General features: G+C 36.7%; 1 protein-coding gene across 1 annotated transcript in view; it reads left to right on the plus strand.

The window, feature by feature from the left end:
* The window catches only part of PPP4R2 (protein phosphatase 4 regulatory subunit 2), a 37629-nt gene extending 21404 nt beyond the window's left edge, over nucleotides 1-16225 (plus strand). The window contains 8 exon segments of the mRNA XM_038410482.2: nucleotides 2521-2691; nucleotides 7541-7634; nucleotides 9560-9597; nucleotides 11371-11445; nucleotides 11782-11925; nucleotides 12696-12964; nucleotides 13845-13979; nucleotides 13982-16225. Of these exon segments, the coding sequence (XP_038266410.1) occupies nucleotides 2521-2691; nucleotides 7541-7634; nucleotides 9560-9597; nucleotides 11371-11445; nucleotides 11782-11925; nucleotides 12696-12964; nucleotides 13845-13979; nucleotides 13982-14157 (1102 nt within the window). The 3' untranslated portion in view covers nucleotides 14158-16225.
* Nucleotides 16226-16851: the final 626 nt, after the last annotated feature.

Genomic DNA, 16851 nt, shown 5'->3' on the forward strand with positions numbered 1-16851 from the left:
TGTGGCTCCCTCAGTTAGCAGGAATCCTATAAACCACACCAGTAGGAGTAGATTGAAATGTATTGAGATAACATTATATTCATCAGTTTCACAATTCTACCTGCACTACTGAGGAAGTGCTGTGTTGTGAAAAGGTCCAAAAATTCTCTTTGCAGTGCAGGTTCTATGTGATGATCAGAGTAGAGAAGCTTATTCAGAACCTGCCCATGATATCAGTAGTAATTTTCTGACCCATCCTTTTCTAGTTTTTTGGCAAGCTCCAATACATGGAAATTATTCTCATTGGCATCAAACTTAGATTGAAGTTGTATGGTAAATTGCACTTTAAAAGATTCTCTATAAAAGTTGTTTAAAAGAATTGTGTAAGTTTGAAAATGACTTTCATAAACATGTTTTATTTCTGAATCTTTAAGCACCGACAAGTCTGGGAGACAGATGAGCTAAGGCAGCAAAAAAACAGTATCTTATTTGTTGTAAAGTTCTCCTTTCACAAATCAATATGGAAGCATGTAACTTGAGCCTATTCTAAAGAGAGACTTAAGACCAGTAACTATGTAAGAGAATGGTTATAGTATGCACATCTTTTAGGTTAGCACAATTCTAGTATTTTAGCCATAGTCCTATCTTACTGGCAATACCTTGGCAGAGTTGATGTTGTAGACTGGAGGAAGGCTGAATAGATAGTATCTTATGAGGCAGAGCTCCAACCTTGTCTCAGTGGGTCCCGTACTTCCTGGGGGATTATACTAGCCTTGGAGGCCAGTATATCTGCCTTCTACTACTCTGCTTGTACCCAACTGGCCTAGGTCTGTCACACTTGTGTTAGGCAAAAAGGTGAATGCAAAAATACTGTTCACACCAAGGTGGTCGTTTGGAACTAAAATATTAATATATCCCAGCTCAACACAGAGAGAGAAACATTTACTCCCTTATTATATAGGGTTATGCTCCATTTTAAATTGAAATCTATAAGACTCATATAAATTTTAAATTTGAATAAAGTAAATTGTGTGCTGTTTCTAGAAGCTAGGTTGTCTTGGTTGGTTTGAATGTATATTAATTCTTTAAACTCTAAATATTCCTCAAGTGGTTTCTTGCACAGGTGCTAGTGATTCTTCTGTTTTAATCTTCCACATGAATTACATTATAATTATTTTAGATAGCTATATGAATTAAATATGGACAAAAATAGTCAGTGTTATGTTCATCAGTGTTAGGTTCCATATAATTTATTTTGTGGTAAGAAGCACCTGGAAGAAAACAGAGCCCTTAATCTCCCCACTCCCTGCAAACCCTCCCAGCTATCTCATTTCTTGATCATGTGGACAACACCACCATTCTGCCTTTCATTCTCACTCTAGGTCCTCACATCCAGGCTATACCTAAAATCTTGCCAATTATGGCTTTTATCTACTCGCACAGCTGAAACTCTCATCTAGGCTCTCATCTCACATCTTGATTACTGTAATGTCCTTCGCTCTGGCCTTGACAAATGCAACATTGCCCTGCTCGTATCTGTTCAGAATGTTACTGCAAAGATCATTTTCCAAGCCTATTGCTTTGATGCTGTTACCCCCCCACACACACCTCCCGAATCTCTCTACTGGCTGCAGTCTCATTTAACATCAAACGTAAGTTGATTGTATTCACTTTCAAGACTCTTCACTGTGAACCTCTGCCCTACCTATCCTCTTTCATTCGCTGTCTGGCTGTTGATGCTCACCTCTGATCAAGCCATGATGCCAGGTTCCACTGTCTACTTGCTAAATTTTCAAACAAGCATATGCATGCTTTCTCCTATGTTTCCGAACGCCCTTGGGAGGTGCTTCCTGTAAACATCTGCAAAGCTATCTTATTATTAAGGTTATGCTTTAGTCACGGGTACTTTTAGTAAAAGTCATGGACAGGTCACAGGCAATTAAAAAAAAATTCATATTTACTATATACCCCTGGCTAAAACATGGTGAGCTCCTTGGGACAGGGACTTTTTTTTTTTTTTTTGTGCTAGATGCAGTACAAACAGAACAATGGAGTTCTGGTCCATGCACAGGGCTCCTAGGCCTACTGTAATATGAATAATAATTGGGATTGCTGCCCCGAAGTGCTAAGTGTTCTACAAATGTAGAATAAAATGATCCATGTAATGAAGAGCTGACAATCTGTCAGTAACTGAGTTGCATAACTGAAGAATAAATTTATGTTCAGCTCTTCTTCAGGACTGCAAAAGAGCTTTTGTAAAATATCATATCTAAATTTATGTATGAAAGTAGTGTTAACAGCCTTCTCGTTGAAGATAAAATGTTTAATTTTGTCCTGTCTACTATCCTTGGAATAGTCTTCAAAAATGTCTCACAGTTGGTAAACTATTTGTTGCATAAAAATATTAAATCTTTGAACTACCTGGTTATAAAAAATCATGCTCTTCTAAGATTTTTTGCTTTGGTCTAAACAAAGTTATAATATGGATATTTTGCATGTGTCTTAAGTCACTTGTGATTTTTTTTTTAACCTTTAATTTAGGATTCAGTGGTCTCAGTTTAAAGGCTATTTTATTTTCAAACTGGAGAAAGTGATGGATGACTTCAGAACCTCTGCACCTGAACCAAGAGGGCCCCCTAATCCCAATGTGGAATATATTCCCTTTGAGGAGATGAAGGAACGAATCCTGAAAATAGTCACTGGATTTAACGGGTATGTAACTTTTAATCAAATCTCATTTTGTTTTTAAACAATTTTTTTCTCAAGGCTAGGCAATGTATCATCTTTCATAGATGACCTTCCAGTCTTACTATGATTTACTTCCACATCTTCATTCTGCTCAACACTTGCCATAGACAACTTCAGCTACAAATAAATCGGTACCTACCAACTTAAACATATTTTATTGTGATAACTTTTAAAAACCAAAGTCCAAAATCTGTCTTTTAATGATTACTTTAGTATCTTGTGACATTTGTTAGCGTCTTCAGTGGTTTTAAAATCTGTGATTAACTTTTTCTTTAATGGACATTGTTCATACAATACAAAAAGTATACATAAAAAGAAGCATGTTGATCGAAATAGATTTCTATCTAAAATCAGATTTATTTTAATCCATTTTTAGGTGCTTAGGTTTTTTTAATGAACTGTAACCATTTGGTGTTTGTCCCCTTAACTTGCATGTGGCAGTTTGGCAGCTCATTTAGAACAATGAATTCTGTGACACAGTGCAACAAAGAGACAGTGTATCTACTATGAATTGTTAAGCTACAGATTCAGATTTGTAGGTCAAAAAAACAACCATGTGTTTACTAGTTGTTAAAATATACTTTTAGTATTTGAAAGATTACTTGTTTGTTTCTCTAGACTACAAAGTGTATTCTTTCTTGTTGCTTATTGCTTTTGTAAAAGGACTTTTCTGAAGTTCACTTTTGTTTCATTTAAATAAAACTCTTGTTTTTCATGGGTGTCTACTCTCTTATTTGCTATTTCTTTGTAATGGCTTGATAGCACTTTCTTGAGCTTAAACTGAGTCACAAATTTTTTTATCCAGTTAATTAGTGTTTTGTTCATTTGCACCAACCACTTACCTGCTGTATTCTCAGCTTATCGGCAAATGGACTTATTGGAGCCTTCCTCCATGTTACCCCTGAGAATGCTAACTTTAAAGGACTGTGATGACCCCTCTTGAGATTCATATGCTGGAGTTATATCAGTGGTTCTTACCATCACAGTTTTATTTAAAACATGGATTGTGCTTCAGAATTGACTCTTGAAATAAATGTGTTTGCATGTTGAAAGTTTCAAGTACTTTCACATTCAAATTTCTGACTTAAATGTGATGCCAAGAATTTCTACCATGAAACCTACAAATGGTTAACATGATGTCTTACATTCTGCTGCTGGTATTAATAGTAGTCTACTTTAAGGAAGTAAAAACTTGTCCTGATGTCTGGGCTTTTTGTTCTATTATTTCAAAGCTGTTTTTTGCTTATGTTACATAGCTTGCCTAAACTCGTAAACCACTCAGAGGAAATGAACAGCTAGGCAACCACCAGATCGTATAGTTCCAAGACACGCTTGACAAAACTTCTGGGTGTCTGAGCCTTTTGCACTGTTAAAATACTATGGCAACAAAGCAAAATTTTTAAGTGTTACTTTAACACTAAGGAAGAACTCCCAACGCTTTCCTCATGTGTTCTTTAAAAGTGGGAACCAGCTAGTGTCACTAGATGGAAAAACCGGAAGACGTATAATTATTGCCTTTAAACAAATGCTAAAATTCAAAACTTTTCACAATCAGGAGTAATATAATCCATGTAGCAATTCATATATAACTTTGTTCTAACGAGGCTATGATTCTGAAACTTCTTAAGTAATCATTGTCCAATGACTTATATGTAAAGCAACATATTACACAAACAGGCTGCAGTTGTACAATATGAGACCTGATTTGCTCTATCGCTATCAGTTAATTAAATTGATTCAGTTTAACAAATTCGATACCAGTTCTGTACTCAGGCCTGTATTACACAGCAATACATACAGTTCAAAGGCTTAAAAATATGGTATATGTATCCTGCTCTATAAAGCCCATGATTCTGATAAATCCCATGACAATGAAGACCTTAGCAATGTACTGTTTCTATTGGCAGAGTAAAAAATAACATTTGTTACTAGAGTTGTTCCATAAAATACATGTGAATTTTTTGTTAATGTGACGTTAGACACTCGAACGTATATAAAACTCAATTCTGTGTCCTCAGGTTCATCAGTCTCTATTGTTGAGCTATCCTTTCCTGCTCCTGACAACCAGGCAGCAGCAGCCAATCAGATGAAGATTTCATATTGCTAGTATGTTCTTGCCTCTGTCTGTCAGGCTCTCCTGTAGACACCACTTCTCTTTTAAGAACGTAGGGTTTTTCCTCCCTCATTGGGATAATGGAGTCTCTATTTTTTCTATACCGTTGCTGTCACTTAATGAACTCCTTGGAAAATCTTGACTCCAGAGAGCACCAGTTGCCCAGAGCAGTTATTTTCAGGCCTTTTACCATTTTCATTCATGGATCTTCTTATTCAGATCATTGCAAGGTAGCCTAACAGAAAATGTGGATGCTTATTGTGACCCTAACCTAACAGGGTTTTTCCTGTCCTTGCTTCTAGGATGCATAAGATAGGAAGAAAAAGGGCATATTTAATCTTTCCTCTTCATCTGTAAAGGAAGACATCATACAAAAGCAGTTACTAAGATGATTGCCTTCTCTGGGTAATCAGTGACTTTGACTTTGACAGACAGAATAAGTATGTTTTTCCTTTCAGGTGGCTGCATAGTGACATGGCAGTGCTTGTTTAAACCCAAAATATCAGTTTGTATCCATCTGACATTGTATGAGTGTAGGGCCAGATTCTCCTGCCACATTTAAGAAACTTATACGTCAAAGAGACTCTTAAGAGTTTCCCATGTCCATTTTCCCCTTTCCTAGTAAATTGTGAATGCTTCCAAAACTAACCACAAGAGGTGTATGGGTCATGGAAAATTCTTTACAACAAGAAGTAAACTCTTCAGTAGTACAAATAGGGTTAATTTTCAGATGTATTCCTTGCACTCTTGCTAGTTTGAGTTAGTTTCTGGCTTTTCAGCGCTCCTTCCAACACACTGGTGGAGGTATGCTGTCTGTCTGTTTTTTAAATAGAGGTAGGCTTCCTTAATCGTTGATATTTTTGGATGAGTACTGGTCCTCAGTTGTGATTATTGGGTTAGGAGGACTTTGTGTTTGGGTACCTTACAGAAATATCCATGTTAGAATATACAAATTTTGTCTTTGCTCACCTTTATAACATAGTCATGTGACCAACTAAAGGAGTTTCCCACATCTTCTCTTCAGTCCCTTTTTGCTTAATACACTACAACATGGCTGTCATGATCAGGCTCTCCTTACAGCACCCTGACCAGTGGCACTGGGAAGTGCAGTTCTGATCATTTTCACTTGATTATGGAATTCCTAATCCCTTTGCTCACTTGAAGAAATTTTATTATGCAGTTTTTGCATGGATTTAACTAAGAGTTTAGAAACCTATTTAGTAAAATAGGTGCAACTTCCTCAGTACACTCACGCTTAAATTCGTTTGAATGTCCATGCACAAAGTTGCACTGATTTTTTTAATTTGGTTTAAAGCCACACCTTTAATTTCTATAATATGTACTTGTATATGACTTTTACATAGTTCACTGTAGCTGAGATGTCGTTGCCTCTGGAAGTCTGCAAATTAAAAAAGTCGTCAAAAAAACAGTAACTCAGTGTCAGTTTATTGTAAAGCACATACTATGATGTGTAGTGCCATCTACTGTGCATTAAACAAAGTTCACTATTTCATAGATGCTTTAAAGGGAACAGTGTTGCTGTTGGCCAGAATACAGATTATAGTGTAGGTTAAAATAAAAATATTAGAATGTACAATTTACTTTGAAGCTGCAAATCTTGCATTTTATGAGGTTTGATATCACCTCAGTAAGCTGAATGCCGCTGAATTTCATAAACTACTTCATGTTAGTCGTTCAAATTGTATTCCAAATATCCAATAAATATTAAAAATAAGTTAACAAGATTCTACAAATTTTCATTTTTTTTAATATGCTACTACTTAAACTATAGGTCTGTGTGTAAATGGATGTTTAATGGATAATTTGAATTTACTGTTTAAAGATTAGCTGTTACAACCTTTGGTAGTCTAGTACTGTTCTGTCCCTCCCACCACCCCAAAAAAGTACCCAACAAATAAGCAGCAGTTATATCTTTATGCAGCTATGCACAGGTTTAGATATGCAGTACATATATGGGTGAGTTCACAAAACAATAAAATCCTCCTGCACGCTTACCAAGATTGGGGAGAGTGAGTGAAACTACCAACAAGGGGAGCAAATTGAAGAATCTGTCCATGGTAGAGGTTTTCTGGTTTAGCATCTCTGTGAGTAAAGTCCTTAAACACCTTGGCCAAAACTTGTTGAAACACCAGGTATAACTTAATCCATAGCAAAGATGTTCTGAGCGGTATTAACAGGAAGTGAACCCTCACAGTCTCAAGAACATTCTCATTGAGTAAATTGAACCGAAAGGAATACATGAGTTCATTTTAGTCAAACTATGTAGGGAACCAAGTTAGAAAAAACAATCTAAATATAATTTAGTCTTGTTCAATTTCTGTTTGTTTATAGGAAAAGCATTGGCCCTTACGGGCTTTCCAATAGAATTAATGCCAGTAACCACTCTCACTGGTTGAACATGGTTCCTCCTGACTAACCTGGCATATTCTTGATGAAAAATCAGATCAGTGTATGTTTGAACATGAGAACTCACAAGACATGATCTGAGAATTACACCCCTACCTCCAAGTGTAGAGGAAGCCAACAATCCTTTTACTACAAGCTCTTTCAGTCAAATTCTATTTCCTCCATTTGGACCTTTTCAGCTTGCAGGGAGAGCAATAATGCAGTTGCTTCCTAGCAGCCTTTTACCCATTTACGTTGTACCATTTACATTGTTCTATATGTATTTCATTGCAGTATCCCCTTTACTATTCAGCGACTTTGTGAGTTGCTGACAGATCCAAGGAGGAACTATACAGGAACAGACAAGTTTCTTAGAGGAGTGGAAAAGGTATGTCTTTCTTTCAGAGGCATTGGAGCTAAATTGTAACTACCCACTATATTATAATTAAATGACTCCCAAAGTTTTATTTGCTTTATGATGGCTATAATAGCAACTCCGATTTGGTTAATTTTTTAAAAAGATAACTGCAAAAAGTTATTCTAAAACATTTTTGACCCAAAAGCAAATAAATTCCAGGATTAAGGCTCTCTGTTAATCAATTTGTAGTGCTCCAATATTGCAGTTTATATAGGATTTAATATCGCTCACTGTTCTGAGCCCTCACCACTAAATAATGGAGCGATATGCAGTGGGTGCAACCATGTAAGTTATCAGGTCTGGGCAGTTCTTCCTTCCTTCCTTGCTTTATGGGTTTGAATCAAACTCAAAAGCTGAAGGAGAGATTTTTGTTTTTCAGATCTCTAATTTTTTAGCACATTAAAACCCTCATTAAGTGCATACAGAACTTGTTTTGTAGTATTTATATAGTGTTTTCCAAAAGCATGCAGTACTACTTCCAAAATTGATGTCAAACTGTGGCTCTCCTAGGAGGGCCCAGTTACATTTAGGGCATGTGTAAATCATCATGAATTGCAAATTAGGGCCCCATACTGCTGCTGATCTATAGTGGATCTGCCACTGATCCTTTTGGCTGGTTTCAGGGTAGATTATAGCCCTCATCTAGTAGCTAAATTTTTATCTAATAAAGCTGATGTAGTGTTCAGCAGTGAGTGGAAAAATTATGCAGTCCATTTCTGTAGTTGCACCACTGTTTCTGCCCTTTGTGCATGCCATTGTGTGTGCAATTGCAGTAATATATTAGCAAATGTGGCTCTTGATCACTGATATCTAAAACGAAAAACCCATTGAAATGAATGAAACAACCCTTAAGGGTGCTCTAGACTAAGACAGTGCTACATTTGTTCATGTTCAGAAAGTACTTGAAATTGTAAGTTACAGACTTAGGCACTCAAGTTTGAAAACTTGGCCTTGATTTTTTTTTTAAGTGTGTATTTTACAGTCTGATTTTTATCATGGAGGAGCAAGAGCAGTCTGACACATATTGAATTCTCTGGTAGTTTGATACCTTTGTTAGAAAACTATTCAGTGCTTTCTACTATCTGTGTTGATGTTCTGTCGAAAGATGTTCATGTTGCTGGACCATTTTTTGTGCTGTAATTAGTAGCAACCAACACACACATTGCAGCACTATAACATTGCATGTTATCTTTAATTGCTAATTCAGAAATCCCTATTGTATGATTCTTATAATGCACACTAAAAGCTGCATTGGAATAGTCCTTGTATATGCATTAGCTGTCTTTCAAACAATAATAGCCATTTTTCTGAAATAAAAAAATGGTCCCATACCTTTTTCACACAAGCTTTTTTCTGAAATTCTCACTATAGCACTAGTGAAGCCCTGCCTGGACTATGATTGGTGGGAGTACTAGTATAAACCAACAGCTGGTGATTACATAACATAGGGTAAAAACTGTTATAGCTTTGCCACCTACCACTGGTGAAGAGCACTGGCAGCAGGTTGGGATTTTCACAGTTCCACGTGGAGTATCCGATTAATGTAATCGAAACATCTAAGTTACAAACCTCACCAAAATGTGGTTTAAATTCCTTTGACCTCTACTGTAGCATATTGGAAACTGCAATGTGGTGAAAGTCTTGTGTGGTTAGTATTCTTCACAATAGCAAAGCACATTTACCACTGAGGATTTTAGGAGGTAAAAATTATTTCCAAGGTTGTTTTTGACTTCAGAATAATCTAATTTAAAGTTCTATAGAGAATATTATTTATCAGCTAGAATTTTTTAAATCCAGCTGTCGTGTCTTAATCGTCAAGTTTACAAGTTCTGTCAGGATCAGAAATGTTTCATTTTTTTGCTTCTAAACTCTCACTACATTTTTTTGTATTACAGAATGTCATGGTTGTCAGCTGTGTGTACCCATCTTCAGAGTAAGCATAAATTTACTTCAACTACTTAAAGATTTGGGATTATATTGGGTTGGGGGGTTGTGTGTGTTCTCCTTGTTGCTGGCAGTAATGGTGTATCCCCTTGCCAACAATAAGACATGTACTACAAAAATTCAACTTCCATGTCAATGGGTTACACAAATGCCCTTCAAAATCTCACAAACTTTGTGTGGCAAAAGAGGTTATGTCCTGCAGACATATACTGCTTGCTGGTCTACCTGTGTAGATATTTGGGATGAAAAACAAGCTTCTGAGCCAAAATTTACAGCACGATTTATTATTAATCCAAAACAATATAGGTGAGTGCATTAAACAATGCCTGTGTTAGAAATGCATCATCCCCACTCTTATACTAATGTTTTGTCAGTCTTTGCAATTCTCTTTTCCTCTTCAGAAATTAATTCCTTCTGCAAAAATACGCTCTGAACAGCAACTTGGCATACAAAGTGATGCTTAGTGGGGGCACAAAGAAGGGGTTAGTTTGGGTCTTTTTAAAAACAAACGTTGAAGCAAAAGTGAAAGATTCAAAGATTAGAATCTCATTTGAACTGAACCAAAGGGAGTATAGATTCCTGCCTTCCACAGCTCGTTTCAAGAGAGGATTCCCACATCATCCATCCCACTACTAGCAGGTTGCCCTACAGTAGGTAGTTTAGTGCTCCTATGACATCTTGTGCTGTTCATTTATTTAGATAAAACTAGGTTAAGTCTAAGTGCCTGGAAGATTGCAAAGTAAAGTACAGGATCTAGAGACAATGAAGGGGCAGAGAAAGGGAGTAATTAAAAATCAAAATCTACAGTTGAATGAAAGAGGAAAAACAGACTTCAGAAAAGTGGCTGTAGGGCCGGTTGAGTTGTCCAGAAGAGGAAGGTCCACATTATCTTCTACTTCAGTCTGTCTTCCTGGGCCTGCAAAAGCTACTTTCCCAACTGTACGAGAAGCCCCCTCTCATCATACTAATTTGAAGAATGTAGGTAAAGCACAGAAACAAGCTCTTCCAATGCTATTATCTTAAGATGAGGCTGTAGAATCATAGAAATGTAGAACTGGAAGGGGCCTTGATAGGTCATGTAGTCCAGTCCCCTGCAGTGAGGCAGGACTAAGTATTAAAATTACAGTACTGTGCCCTGTCATAACAGTTAAGGATGTCACACAGGCATATGAAAACACCATTCATCACAAGTTAGAACCTGAAGGATGTTGAATGGGATCAGCTAGTGTAGGATCAGAAGGCATTCTTGCTGAATCAGCACCTATTCTGTGTGGAGAGTATTGTCCTCCAAAGGGTGTGGTGTAATGGGAGAACTGACCTTTTAATGAAGGCCTATTGTGGTGGTGGTTTAAACTTTTGCATCTATCCCAGTCACGCATGGCATTTTACATAGCCAGTAGACACGATTCCTGCCCGCAGAGTTTAAAATCTAAAGCCCAATCCAGCAAACACTTATGCATACACTTCACTTTAAATGTCACATTGAAGATAAATTATGCCTTTTATTTTATTATTTAAGGGAAATTAGAGGATGTCAAGGAAGATATTTGGGGCATAAGGAGCAAAGGCAAATGACATTTAATCACTTAATGGATGCTGAAGTCAATTTAGTTGTAAACAAAAAAACCCAGTATATAGGAATATATTATTTAAATCTAGTAACTTTGTAATTATTTTTAATCAAAGAGAACTTTTTTAAAATCTCCTTCTGTGAACTCAGGAACCTTAAATTGCTAAGTATAATATTTTTGATTTCTTGTAGGAAAAATAATTCCAATAGTTTAAACAGGATGAATGGTGTTATGTTTCCAGGAAACTCACCAGGTTATTCAGAGAGGTAAGTTGAACAGTTTCAAGAGGCAACATCTACTTGGGAGGGGGTATGATAGGATGAAGAAATCTTTTATGGTTTTTGGAAGCACCTAGCCCAGACATCCTGCCATAATAGTATATTACAGAATGCCACTGATGCTTAAAATCATTTTTTAATCCAGTTCATATACAGGTGGACTTTACTGATTTTGCATGATGGGATTATGTTGGATTTTGGGCTAAATAATTCAGCGTTGAAAATTAAAATACTCTAGCATATTCCTTTTCCAGGATTCTGAATCTGGAGTATATTTTAATTGTTTAATCAAAAAGGATTAAAAAATGAATTGTATTTTTTTAGATCTAATATAAATGGTCCTGGAACTCCTAGACCAGTAAATCGACCGAAGGTTTCCTTGTCAACTCCTATGACAACAAATGGTTTGCCTGACAGCACAGACAATAAAGAATCAAACTTGCAGCAAAAGGAAGAAAAAAACCTCAGGTTTGTGCAGAGTAATTCGTATTGAATTTTTCATTATTCTCATGCTTTACATTTACAATTTTGGAAATATTTTTAAAGTAAAATGTCCCTTTGGTAAGGATCAGTTAATCAATAAGACATTTCAAAAGGATTATGCTCAGCTCTATTAGATATGTACTTGCTACTTTTTGTTTATTGACCTAATATATGCAAAGTGAAGATTTGTATTTGATTGTGACTCTCAATAGACTTGTCTAGTTGAAGATGTTCCTCAGCTTTACTTGCTGAGTTTTTATACATAGTCCTGATTGTGTAGATATATAGTGTGTGTTTTTAAAAAAAAAAAAAAAAAAAAAAAAGTGTGACTGACAAAATGAACAATGTTGAGTTAAGCGGGGATCCTAAGTTTCCATATTAAACTACTGCCAGGATGGTATGCTAAAACCAGTACATTTAAAATCATAACTGCTTGTTACTTATAGATCTGCCTTTCCTCAAATTATAATAAACCATAATCCAGACCCACCATACATCAGCCCAATTATGCAGCTCCTTCCCAAATGCTGAGAAAAAGAGTGGTCTTTACCTCATGCCTGAAAATTTAATAAATCTGGGCTTTAGCCAATAATGAGCAAATTGAGTTCTTCAGCATAGGACCTCTGCTGGAGAATACCTTGCAAATAACGTTCTCCCATATGCTGCTCCGTTGATCTCAGATAAGCAGTATGAGAAATGATGCAAGATGTGGAATGTTTTTTGGTGCTCACACATGGCTTCTTTGGGTCTTACAGTGAATTACCAGCATCTGAATCAGAAGGTACTCAAGGCAGCCCTGTAAAAAATAAGCACCCTGAAGATGATCCTGTGGAAGCAGAAGGACATGAAGTAAAAAGACTTAAATTTGACAAAGAAGGGGAAGCAAGAGAGACATCTAATCAAACTGCCTCCAGTGAAGCCTCTTCAGTCATGGCAGAAGAGACTGAAACATCTTCTACACCTCAGGATAAAGAAAAAGATACTAGCTGTACCAGACAGCATTGTACAGAGGAAGAGGAAGAAGGTATTTCAGATTTATCCATATATGTGTAATGTTTTGCTAGGGACAGGGAATCTTCTAGGTTGTATCTAGATCTACTTTGGGACCTTCCTTCTCTTGAGGATGCCTGATGGGGGGGGGGGTACACTTGACAGTCAGTGTTGTTCCTAAATTACAGCGAAGTGAACGTAAGGTGATTCTTGTCCTTGAAGCTAAGCATCACACAGCAATTTGTAACTCTTTCAAACAGTGCCAGAGTAGCAAGTCAAAAACCTAACAGCCTTGTGAGTTGTAATGCTGAGTACTATCCAGAGGGCCCTGAAGCTGATACTAGTGCAGAGTAAACAAATACATATATCTAGAAGACGCTGGCATGAATTTGTATCAATGTTGTACTGCAGATTCTTCCTCTCCAGTTCTGATTCCCTAATTCAAGGTTCACAATGTAGTTTGTAAAATATCCTGCTGGGTGAAATTTTTGATGTCCACGTTGGGTTCAAAACAGTTTTGTGTTCTCAAAACGAATATCAAGAAGACTGGATACTCTTGGGAAAAGACAGGGGAATGTGGGGAAGTAAGAAAAGCCCATTCATCGTTTAAAAGCTTCTCAGTATAAAGTCATAAGGTTTAATGGTGTCAGACTACATTCATGTTTATATTGTAAATACGGTATATAATATGGTGTTGTGGAAGTTGTTAACTTTAGTATTTTTAAGGCGGTTCAGAGTTTAAAATTTACATCAACTGACTTTCTATAGAGGAAAAATAGATTAATGCATTTTTATATTCTAAATCAGTTTCCTAGTATAAATGTTTGGGTATTCAAACTGACTTAATACTATTGTTGACTTTGTTTAAAAAGAATGTACTGTTAACACTAAGTCATTAATGTAAATGTTTTCAGAGTCCTTCATGTCCCCAAGAGACGTTGCTCCAGAAAGGAAAGATCAAGAAAAAGACACTGAATCCTTAACTGTGAATGAAGAGATCTCTGAGGAGAACAATCAAATGGAGGAATCTGACCAGTCTCAAGTAGAGAAGGTTTATGTTCTGAAGACAGTGAAAATAGTGGATCTGTCATTAGGGGAGCTGACTGCAGTGAAACTGAAGATTTAGGATCATATGCCAGTGAAACTCCTGAAACTTCATCAGAGACCCCTATGGAAAACAGTGATGAAGCCACAGAAGCTGCAGAAGAACCTATGGAGCAAGACTAATAATTTAAATACACTTAGATGCAGTATTTTCCATAAGGCTCTGGTTTTACACTGTATAAATAATTTTATGTAATAAAGTGGACCTTTAGTTTTACAAGAGAAGCAGGTTGTAAAATAAACGTCTCCATGGATCGAACCTGAAAGAGTCGTAATGTTAAGAACTGTGAATACCAGCTCCTTCAGGTCCTGCTTACCGCTGACTTTTTGGTTGGTCAAATCAGTGGTGTTGTGTATAGTTTTTTTTTTTTTATTATTTAGAATAAAAGTTTTTAAACTGGAAGGTAATAATTATAATTTTGACAACTTTTTGGAGATTACCACATTTAGTTATATGTACGCAAGAAAGCTTTTTGTCTTGTCTTTCTCTGACAGCTATAGCAGTTACTTCACATTTTGGTTACAGTTTCAACATTAACATGTGAATTATAGGGTTCCATGCTGGTTTCCAGACTTTTATTTGACTACACACTATGGAACCTTAAATTGTGTTTAAAATGTTACTTTATACACTCTCTCTCTCTCTTCTTAGGGGGAAATGTTATATTTTTCTGTTTCTACAAAAGATGAATGCAATGTACACTTTTTCTATTGGAAAAGACTGAGTTCACCTCTCAAGGCAGTTTTTTGCCTCTGAATAAACCAAATAAAATCTGGCCCATATGGAACACTGGAAATCTTAGCATTGTTGGAAACACCAGGGGAAACACATTCCAAGAAAACTGTTCAGACTACAATACTTTTATATACTTCTGAGGTGCCTGAGTGAAAGGATTTCATTTATTTATGAGAAAATGTGCTTTATGTGGAGAATGGAGTAATCAAAACTTGATCTTAAACTTTTGTAGGTGGAATGTTTGCAAACCTAATAAAATCTCAGAAAAATTGGACAGCTACTTGCCGTTTGAATGCTTCTCAGAGCATTGTGAATATTAGAGAGGAGTTTCTTTCAAAATTCTAATGTAGGCAAATGTCATTGATATGGTACACCACTGTATTGGAAGAATTAATATATTACCTTAGTTATGTACCTGAGCTAAATAACTAAACGTTTTAGGGGTGCATAGAAATCACCATAATTTGTATAACATTTTGGAAGTGAACTAAATATTTTTGAACATGCTACTTTGACAGCCAGTGTTACTTTTTTTTTTTTTTTTTTTAAACCAGCTCAAAGCACAACTACTGCTTTAAACTCACAATGTTTTCAAATTCTCATATTTAAAGACCTGCAACCTCCCAGTCACAATTACTGGCTGCCAAATTTATACCTGTTAATTCAACTGTATCTTTTTGATATTTAGAGTTTTTAAATTTCTGTAAAGTAGACTTTTGTAGATTGTAATGAGTGCTCACTGCCATTGTGAAACGGTATATAATTGTATAATTTCTGTGTGTAAACTGAATGCTTGGGCTTTCAATACAGTATTCATATAAAGCAATAAATATTAATGTTATAAAATATTTGAGTACATTTTTATCACAATATAAAAGGATCCCATTTTTTAGTTGAAGTTCAGATTCCTGAAGTACAAAAATGACCTCCAAAAACGCATGCTGCTAACAGTTTCTTGTTCTATGTGGTATGCTTTATATATACGTTTGGGGAAATACAGGTTTTGAATAATACCAGAATAATTTGGCTCAGTTTGTATCTTTGTAAGGTAATGTACTACTTACTGACTTTGCTTGCCTATCAAGTTCAAAGCAGACAGGATGTATTCAGGGGAGAGGCTTGTTTATAAAATAAAATAAAAAAAATCCTATTGATTAGTGTTCCCTAGACAGAATGGAAATCAAACATTAACAGCTTGTTTTCTTTAATTGTGCTGAAGGGTTGGATATGTATCATAAAAATGAAAGGACTGAACCAAAATGTTGGAATTAGGAAAGTTTTTCAAAAATGACGTAACATAGTGACATCTTACCTTTTTTTTGTTTTTTGGAAACTTTTTTTGGAAATATTTTGCCAATGAACAAAATTTTAAAATTTTTAAGTTTAGATATTTCTGAAATTTTCTTTAGAATGTTTATTTGTGAAAATATTGTCAATAAACCTATTCTTTAAGCATCTATGACCTTTTGATATGTTTATTTTAGCAAATGTTTAGTGTTAAAAACTCGCTGGAATAACTTTGAGATATGTATCCCCTTGTAAATTGGCAAATTTTGCTTTTTTGCCATGAGAATAATTACTAAAGCAGGGGTGGGCAAACTACAGCCCGTGGGCCGGATCTGGCTTGGGGGATTGCCACCCCCGGGGCGCCACTCCCCTGGGAGAGAGGGGGCAAAGAGCTCTGTACTTGCTTGTGGATACCTCCCGCATAGCTCCCATTGGCTGGGAATGGGAAACTGCAGCCAATGGGAGCTTCGGGGAAGGTACCCCCGGGCGTGCGGAGCTCTCTGCCCCCTCTCCCCCAGGGGGCTGCAGGGATGTTGTGCCAGCCGCTTCCTGGAGTGGCGAGGGGCTGGGGCCGGGGTAGGCAGGCAGGAAGCCTGCCTTGGCCCCGGAGCCACTCCAGGTAAGTGGTTCCGGGCTGCAGCACTCACCCCAACCCCCTTCCCTGAGCCCCTCATACACCCTGCTCTCCTCCGCCCCAACCCCTTGTCCTGAGCCCCTTTCTGCACACCGCACCTCCTCCCACACCCCACACTACCTCTCGTGCTCCAACCCCCTGCCCCAGCCCTACATTCATG

Source organism: Dermochelys coriacea, chromosome 7, assembly GCF_009764565.3.
Source record: "Dermochelys coriacea isolate rDerCor1 chromosome 7, rDerCor1.pri.v4, whole genome shotgun sequence".
NCBI classification, from domain to species: domain Eukaryota; kingdom Metazoa; phylum Chordata; order Testudines; family Dermochelyidae; genus Dermochelys; species Dermochelys coriacea.